General features: G+C 48.0%; 1 protein-coding gene across 2 annotated transcripts in view; it reads left to right on the top strand.

Moving 5' to 3' along the window:
* The first annotated feature begins 953 nt into the window (after window positions 1–953).
* Dtx4 (deltex E3 ubiquitin ligase 4) overlaps window positions 954–8,869 on the top strand; it is a 31,706-nt gene continuing 23,790 nt past the window's right edge. The window contains exon 1 of one of the 2 annotated variants that reach the window (XM_051193995.1): window positions 954–1,012. Coding sequence is in view for 1 of the 2 variants with exons in the window: in XM_051193994.1 (XP_051049951.1) it covers window positions 1,841–2,051 (211 nt within the window). In the remaining variant the exon portion in view is untranslated. Of the gene's footprint in view, window positions 1,013–1,646; window positions 2,052–8,869 lie in introns of those variants that run through there. The other variant, XM_051193994.1, reaches the window with a different exon arrangement.

Genomic DNA, 8,869 nt, shown 5'->3' with positions numbered 1-8,869 from the left:
GTCCACTACCTCTGGCCAATTAGCCAGGCTACAAATGCCCTTCTGTGTTGTTATTCATTTAAATTCTGCTGTAATAACCTGCCATGTTAGCATGGTAGGCACAAGAAGACTAAATGCATAATTACAATAGGCACAGGAAGTAGTGGTCTATTTTTTTTTTTTTTTTTGCTTTCTGTTTATCTTTCAAGCAGTCATTTAAATATTTCTTAATAACCCCTCCCCTGCCTAGATTAAGCTTGCTTTAGCTGGGAATTCCCAGTTTATTTGCTCAGGAGCAGTTTTCTGTTTGTCCCCTCCAACATAAAAAGAGCATACAAAACTCTGTAAAAGCTATTGTAAAAAAGATTCATAATCTTATTACCCATATAAAATTATTCCAAATTCTACCTTCACTTTGTCAGGATGAATTCCTGACACCGAGAAATGAAGTGTATTCACTGATGAAATTAATATGTAATTCTCTTTAAAAAAAATGCTAACTTATTTTTTGAGAGCTGGTCTGGATATGTGGCCTGAAATTCTCATTCTCTTATTTTTTTGAGAGCTTGTCTGGATATGTGGCCTGAAATTCTCATTCTCTTGCCTCAGCCTCTCAATTGCCGAAGTTACAAGTGTAAGATACCATGCCCAGCGATAATGTGCATTCCACACTTCAATCCCCTTTAGTCAGAATGCAGTGAAGATTCATGATCAAATAAGAGAGTCTAGCTTAAGCTTATTCTGCTGTCTCATGGTTTTATTCACAGAGATACTAAAGGATGAGCCTTCTAACTCTAATAATAGAGAAATTGCCCGACAAGAACTTCTTTACTCTCTACATAGGCTGCATGAACACATGAATTTTTTTGGTACTGGTTGGTTGGTGGTCACTAGTGTGTGCCCTTTGACCTGCACAAGAGATTTGCGACCACCAGGGGGCGGGGAAGCTCTAGAGCTCTTGGTGCAAGCTGCCAGGGGGCGTGGCTTCTGCATCTTTGACAGACAGCAAAGGAAGGATGCAGGCGAGGATGAGGTAATAGCAGGCTGAACGAGGAGGGCGTGGGGTTGTCCGTGCGCGTGTGTGTGTGTATGTGTGTGTGTTTGTGTGTGTGCGAGTGTGAGTGTGTCCGTGCGTTCGCAAGCCGGAGGAAAATGCGAGCCTCGGAGCTCGCGTCGCGGACCCGGCCAGCGCTGCGCTGAAAACAAAAAGACACAGAAAGTTCCATCTTTGAAGATACTGCAAAGTTAAAGACCCGGCTGTGGCCGCCGGGGTCGGGATGGTGCGCGTGCTCTCGACACCAAGGGACTAGGGAAGCATCTGCGGGCGCGAGCTCGCCCTGGCGCACTGCCGGGGAGGGGCGACTCCTTCTGGAAGCCACTGAGCAGAGCCGCAGGGAGGGGGAGCTGTACCGCCGCGGTCGCTGCGCTCAGTACGGAGAGAGGGCGGAGGGCGTGACCGTGCGGTGCGATCCACGCGGGCGCCCGCGGAGCCCGAGGCGCAACTGGTGCGAGGCGGCTGCAGCGTCGCTCGAGCTGGCCGCGCGCCCCCGGGTGGCTTTGCAAGGCGGGGCGGCGAGTGCGCAGGGCCGGGCCTTTGCATGAAGCCGCTGGACCCTTCGGAGAAGCAGAGGCAGCAGTGGCGGAGCCCGGCGGCGCGCGATCGGAGGCGGGCGGACCCTGGGTCCGCGTCCCGGTGCCTGCACCGCTGCGGACTTCCACATGGGCAGCAGCTGAGGCTGCTTGTGGCTGCGGGGCGCGGGGCAGGGGGCGCGGTCCAGGCCCGGAGGCGCCGGCGCCGGAGGAAACGCAGGAGGCCCGGCCAGCTAGGCGGGCAGCGCTGCGCCACAGCCCCGGGCTCGCCATGCTCCTGGCCTCGGCCGTGGTGGTGTGGGAATGGCTGAACGAGCACGGCCGCTGGCGTCCCTACAGCCCGGCTGTGAGTCACCACATCGAGGCGGTGGTGCGCGCGGGTCCCCGCGCCGGGGGCAGCGTGGTACTGGGCCAGGTGGACAGCCGGCTCGCGCCCTACATCATCGACCTGCAGTCCATGAACCAGTTCCGTCAAGACACGGGTGAGCCGCCCACATACCTTGTCTATCCCGGGAGCTACTGCCCTCGTGGTTGTGGGTTGTGGGCAGTTTCTTTTACTGGCGTCAGCGATTGGTGTTGAGGGCAGGTGCTTCCTTCCTTGGATCCCATCAGGATTCCATGACCACCTCCAAATAAATGTCCTTCCAAGTAGTTTATTGATTATGCAAACTCAGCTACAGTCTAGCCGCAGGAGACCCGTCTCTACCCCCTTTCAGCCCCTAGTGGCTCTTTGTGCAGGAACTCTAGGGCTTTACAGCCCTCCCCCCCACCCCCAGGCAATGCTTACCAAGCAAGACATTGTGTAGCCCGATGGCTGCTCACACCTTGGCTGAACCTGCTTTGTCTCAAGCACACTTGGGGCTACCATATCCTACCCCCCTTAGTCTTACTGTCTCTGGTTCTCTTCTATAGACCCAGCTTTCCCAGTGTCCACTCCTGGGTATGAGACTTGGGAAGGCAGAGGGATCCTCTGGCTCTATTTGCAGTCTAGTGTGTGAAAGTGCTGTAACATAACTAGGAAGAGAGAATGGAGCCAGGGTTTCCAAAGCTGGAAACATCCTGGATGTGGTGGCATCCACAGATACCTCTGCTTGTATACTCCAGTCACTGAAGCAACAGGCCAGAGCAGATGGAGAGAGGAGGGGGAAGGACTGGGCTCTGGAATGCCTGGCAGGGAAGCTGCTCCCTTTGTCCATGGAGGAGGAGGGAGGAGTAGGTGGAAGGCTAAGAAGAAACTGTCCCCAGATTTTTTTCTTAAAGTAGCACACAAGGGCCACTGTGGCCTGCCAAGGCCCTAAACTCTTGTCTTCACATAAAAACCAAGCTGCCAGCAAAACCACTACAGATCTCCCAGCTGTGCATCCTTTAGCCAGGAATGGAACTACAGAGGTTAGAATGTGGGTTGGGAGTCACTGGAGGGAAAGGAAATCACAGTTGCTCTGTTTCTGGGTCTAGTATGGTCAAGTTTAACTGGTGACCTGGGACAAGTTTCTGTCACCAGAGAGTAATCTTTTTAATTGGGAGTCATTTCTGGAATTCTGGCTGGCCTTTCCCAAGGGTGTAACTGCAGAGCCTGGAGAAGCAGGTGTGGTTGGAGGAGAGGAGGATATGAGGAGGAGGGCCCTGTGGCTTGGGGAACAGCTGCTGGACAGGTCCTCTGAACTTCCTAGGAAAACCCTCACATCCTGTGTGCTAATTGGAATTGTCATGGGAAAGAAGTATAGTTCCTCCCTCTTGTAATCTGTAGTCATAACTCTGAACAACCTCTTTGCCAAGAACTCTATGACCCTGGCCAATGGAGGAAAACTTTCTGGGAAGAAAAAAATTCCAGAAGTTTTAGCATCTGGCGGGAGGAGCTGAGAGAATAAAGAGCCATGCAGGGAGGTGGAGAAAGAGGCTTAAAATGTAGGAAGAAGATGCAAGATGCTGATGTGGCTTTGGGTAGAGGATGTGGAAGTGAGGCATGGAGTGAGGCCTCAGATGGAGGGCATGTGTGGAGTGTGTGTGGAGGAAGCATCTGAGCCATGGAGGTGGGATCAGCAGACCACCTGACAGGGAGTTCCAGGCCTGCTCAAAATAAAACAGCAAGTTTAGCTCTTCTATTTCAGACCGAGTCTGTGCAGCATATGGAGATGCATTCTAGTAACAGGCAAGCCCCATCCTCTGCCCCACCGTTAGGAAGTCAGAGGTTTAATCTGCATTTGGGGTCATTTAAGATGGACATAGAACTAGGAGCAGCATGACCTAGATGGTGTTCTTGCCAAAAGTGAATTTTTAGAGAATCTGGAATGAATGACCATATCTCCTTCCCAGGATCTGACTGCTGGTGGCTCTTCTCAGGGCAGTAATCTATAGCCTAGTAGTTATAGCGGGTCACTCAGCACTAGAGCTTCTTCTGTTTCATGTCTGAGAAATAGCCACAATCCCTGGCAAGACTCTGCCACTGAGCTGCTCCTTCTGACTCTGCACCTCTTTAAAAAATATGATCTAGGTATTTGCTTCAGGTTGGCCTCAAACTGGCCAGCCACCTGTCTTAGCCTCCCAAGTGCTGGGATTGATTACAGTTGTGCATCACCTCCTCCAGCCTGCATCCTTCTAAAGATGGCCTGTGTGTCTCACATCCACACTACTTGGCTTCATCCCCCCTTTCCTGCTGCAAGATCACTTTCCTAGGCACCTCTCTCCTCCATGCCAACTGTTAGGCTGGGATACTAAAGGCATACATAAGGTTGAATTCCTAGAAAGGCTGCCAGGGAGCTTGTCAGTGCAGATTAGAATTTCTTCATGTCAGCTCTGACCCCCTTTTGCTCCCTTCTTCATCCACACAAGAACTCGGTCCTCTCAATATAGACCATTGATGAGACTAGACATAGTAGGAACTTTAAGCCACCAGCTCCCAGGCAACCTCAGCCAAGCCCTGACAATGTTTAATTAAATTATTCACTGTCCCCAAGCCACACTGTAAAGCTGGGAACAGCAACAACAACAAAAAATCCCTATAAAGGCAGACTAGCTGGAAGTTCCCTGCCTAGAGGCAATTCCTCTTTCTTTGGTTGTCTTGTTTTATAGGCATTTGACATGAGAGCTTTCTCTTTTCAGAGTTGTATGCCTGGATACCTAGTGAGCTTGGTCTCTCAGAGCTCTTGACTGCATCCAGACTGTCTCCAGGGAGATGGCTGGGAGGTTGCAGACACCCATCTGCCTGCTTCTGTTTGCCCTGGGTTCTCCTACCCCAGACTTTTGCAGATAGGAGCTGATTTGCATCCTATAATACCTTTCTGTAGGCATTTGAGCTGGAGAATATTGAAGAAGGTAAGGAGGGAGAGGGTTCCGGACCAGCCTTGGTGGAATCCTCTCCATCCAAAGTCCTCTACTGTCATTTTCCTTTTCTTTTGTAGTGAGGCCTTCCTATAACTATTCAGGCCTTTTCCTTTGTAGACTGAAGAGAAGCCTTCAGAGTCCCTTTCTTCCAGCATAGACATCTGCAGATGTGTGGCCCAAACCCCCTGCACCAGCAGCCATGCTAATGAAAACAGAATGATATAAGAGAGAAGTATTTCCAGCTCCAAGTTTTTAGTACTACTTGTCTCTTTTTATCTTTAGTGTAATGAGAAGGGTCCAATGGAGTGAGTGGGATAACAAGATTAGACAAAATCTCTCCTATTGCTTACTACCTAGTGTGGGCACAGGAATGGAGGAGGTAGATTTTATGATTTCCATGTGGATGCTACAGTATAGAGGAGATGTGTCTGTGACATGCCAAGCACATTGCACAGGTGTCGTGTTTAATCTTTCCAAAGATTATATAAAGACCGATTATTCCCGTTTTATAGAAAAAGGAGCAAGTTGAAAGAGTTTAAATTGTTCAACAAGAGTTAAGTGACTTTGTCAGTGACAGAGCTAAGAGTTCAATGAAGTATCCCACGTCTGCTTCCTGCATTTATGAACATTGTGGACTGATTAAATGTGAAGTGGCAGGTGTGTGGGGCATATTGTTAATAGAACATCCAAGAATCTGTCCTTATGGAGCATTCTACACTGAGGATGAGGTAAAGTCGTGTTGATAAGAGAAGCTGAGTGTTTGTAAAAACACAGGTGTGGATCACATGTCAGAGACATCAGCCCATGCCTGGAGCAGTCTTCTAGTTCCCAAGAGACAAAACATCATCAGTGCTTTTGGATTCTGGTGTCTCTGTAGCTGGGAGGAAGGCATTTTTCCTTCTCTTCCTTCCTCTTTAGTTTGTGAGCATCCTCTATGCCTACCATATTGGAAACCTCCTCCTTGGGACATTGCACCATAGGACAAGATGGGACTTCTTCACACTATCTAATCCATGGTCCTGGTTGTAGCATATCCCAGAGCTAGTATATTCCAAATAGAACAGACTCTAGGAATAAAATCTCATCTTCTCTCTTAGGTTGTATATTTTTGATGACTACCCTGTGGGGCTCAAGTAAATTCAGCAACTTTCTTTGGAAAAAAATGAGCTCATTTTTACATTCCTCTGTTTGCTACCATTTTTCAGTAACCTTGAGGTCAGCCTCAGAGTTCTTTGACTCCTTCTTTTATTCAGAGCCTGAGTGGCTAATGTGTCCAGGAATGCAAAATGTGTACCCCATTGGTTGAAATTTTAATGAGCACGAAGAGAACTGTATTCCAAGACCAAGGCTCTTGGGCCTTGAGGTCATTGCTGGGCCCCTCAGACCTGTGAACAAGCGGCCTTGAAACCTTATTTGCAGTGTGGGGCTGCCCATGCTCAGGTCCTTCCCAGACCTCTCCATAGGGTCTCCCTACCTCTCCTTTTGCTTTCCCTAACACCCACCCACCCACCCACTCTGAACTGATTGGAGAGCAGTTTTGGTCTTGTCATTTACACTAAAACTCCCCACTAGTTTTTCCTTACCCCAAAACAAAGCCCATCACAGCTTGATGTTCTAGACCTTCCATGCCCTGGCTCTGTCTTGGTCCTCTGTGCCTTGATTTTCCCAATAGCTCTGAGATTTTCTTCACTCCACCTATTCACCTAGTTTTCCCTTGAAGTGATACACCTTCTTTCCATTTGGCTATTGAAATTCTCTTTATTTTTCAAGCCTTGTGTCATTTATTAGCTTTTCTTCTAAAGTTCTGCAAACCATCATCACTTCAGTTATTAATCACATTTTATTGAGCCCCTTAGGCTCAATAAATGTCAAGCCTGTGGAACAAAGCTGGGGCAAACTATTTTATTCTTACTGTCACCAGATTGATGATCTAGGGAAGGAGGCAAGTCTGCATCCAACTAGCCACATAGGTAAATGTGCAAACTGCACATTGAGATTAGTGCTGTTAAAAAGTGGGAACAGGATTTGACTTGGTCATAAAATTTTCCTTGGGGTGAAATGAGTTCTATTTTACCTGAATGAACCAACAATGGACTTACTGAGTGATTAGGAGGGAGGGCCTAGCATAGTGAAGAGTCAGAGAATAGCAATGGAGGAGACTGGAGGCCAGTGTTAAAGAAAAGCGTGCAGAGTGTGTGGGGGAAGGAGGTGCAGAGGTTGGTGAGGCAGGGGATTTTGATCTTGGCTTAAGAAAAATTCTGAGACTATTTAAGCCAAGAAGGTCTCCAGTAATTTTTCTCTAGTGACTTGTGTTTCCTTGGTGTCCTTTTGGCTCATTTTGCATTATAGACAACCACTCACGCATTTGCCTTCTAACTTCTTTTGAGTCTGCACTCTGCTTAAGGGATGCTTGAGTTTTGCGTTCTCCATAGCAACTAATGGGATGCTGAGCAATATTCGATCAATGAGTAAATATGATAGTAGCCAGAGTCTTCAATCAATGGTGGCACAGTTTATGGTGCTTTTGTAAGTGCCAGACATCGCATTAGGAAGTAGAATACAAAGAGCCACACTGCTATACCCTATCCCACTCAGTACCTACAAGAAAGGGTAAGCTTAGACACCTGAAAACAGTCAGTCTAGTTCTGCACCTAAAACTTCCTGAACACTTCAAGAAGTAGGTGAGTAGTGGCCTGAGAACTGAGAGAACTTCAATAGGTGAAAATGACAAGGGGCTCTAAGTGGAAAGATTGTGATACGGTTGAGGAGCCACAATGGAATGCAAGAGAGCTAACAGATTCTGTACTTGACAGAAGTAGTAGAAAATGCAAAGGATAGAAGGAGATAAACTAGGAACAGGTGAATGGAGCCACGCCATGGTCTAGAGAGTTCAGAGACAATGTTCAAACTTTTCCAGGATTGATAACGTTAATGTCTAAAAATCTATCGATCAAATAAACAAAAATGCTTTTTAAGTGCGTTTGTAATTACTAATGGAGTGCTTTCCTAGAGGGGAGTTCTAAAGATGTCATTAAACTCTCTGAACTTAATTTTCTTATCTGTAAAAAGTGTTTATAGGATTGCCATGGAAGTTGTATAGAATGGATGGATACCCGAGAGTGACCAAGATTAAAAACTGTGCACACAGGCCAGGGTGATTTCCTATTTTTTTCTCCACCCCCATTTTTGCCCTCTACACACACAGAGGCACGCGCGTGCACACACACACACACACACACACACACACACACACACACAGAGGCAGGCACACTCACACACACACAGGCACACTCACACACACACAGGCACACACACACAGGCTCTCTCTCTCTCTCTCACACACACACATACACACACAGAGGCAGGCACACTCTCACACACACAGGCACACTCATACACTCACACACACACAGGCACACACACACAGGCTCTCTCTCTCCCTCTCTCCCTCCTCTCTCATACACATACACACTGTGTCCTCTAAACTGTACTTTCCTATAACATCCCAAGGGGGAAGTACAATAATGATCACCATTCATTGAGCACTTGCTGTGTGGCAGTTTCCTATTTGTAGTTCTGTGTTTCATATAATCTTCAAATCCACCTGTTAAAGCTATGTAGAAACCCAAGAGATGAGGAGAAAAGGCTTCCTCCCACAGCAGGAAGGGATGGACCCTCCTCCATGGACCCTGTGCTTTGTTCCCCAGAAAGCTGACCTGCTTGATGAGGAAGGAAGTGGAGGCTAGCCCGGGAACTCCCCCCTCCATCCTGATACCCCAGGGCCCCCACAGAGGTCCTGGCATTGAATGGAGAATTGTTGTGCTTCTCCCTTGTGCCTCTGAATGTTGATGTTTTGGGTTATTAAGGGGCTTGGAGATGGGATGGGGAGTAGGTTATGACCCTGGCAAAGGCCTGAATAACCATTGTTCCTTTCTTTCCCCCTTGAATGGAATTCTGTCCCAGTCATGGTGTCTCCCTC

The sequence above is a fragment of the Phodopus roborovskii genome, unplaced genomic scaffold, assembly GCF_943737965.1.
Source record: "Phodopus roborovskii unplaced genomic scaffold, PHOROB, whole genome shotgun sequence".
Lineage (NCBI taxonomy): Eukaryota > Metazoa > Chordata > Mammalia > Rodentia > Cricetidae > Phodopus > Phodopus roborovskii.
The sequence above is the reverse complement of the archived record's forward strand: the minus strand, read 5'-3'. Positions and strand labels throughout refer to the sequence as shown.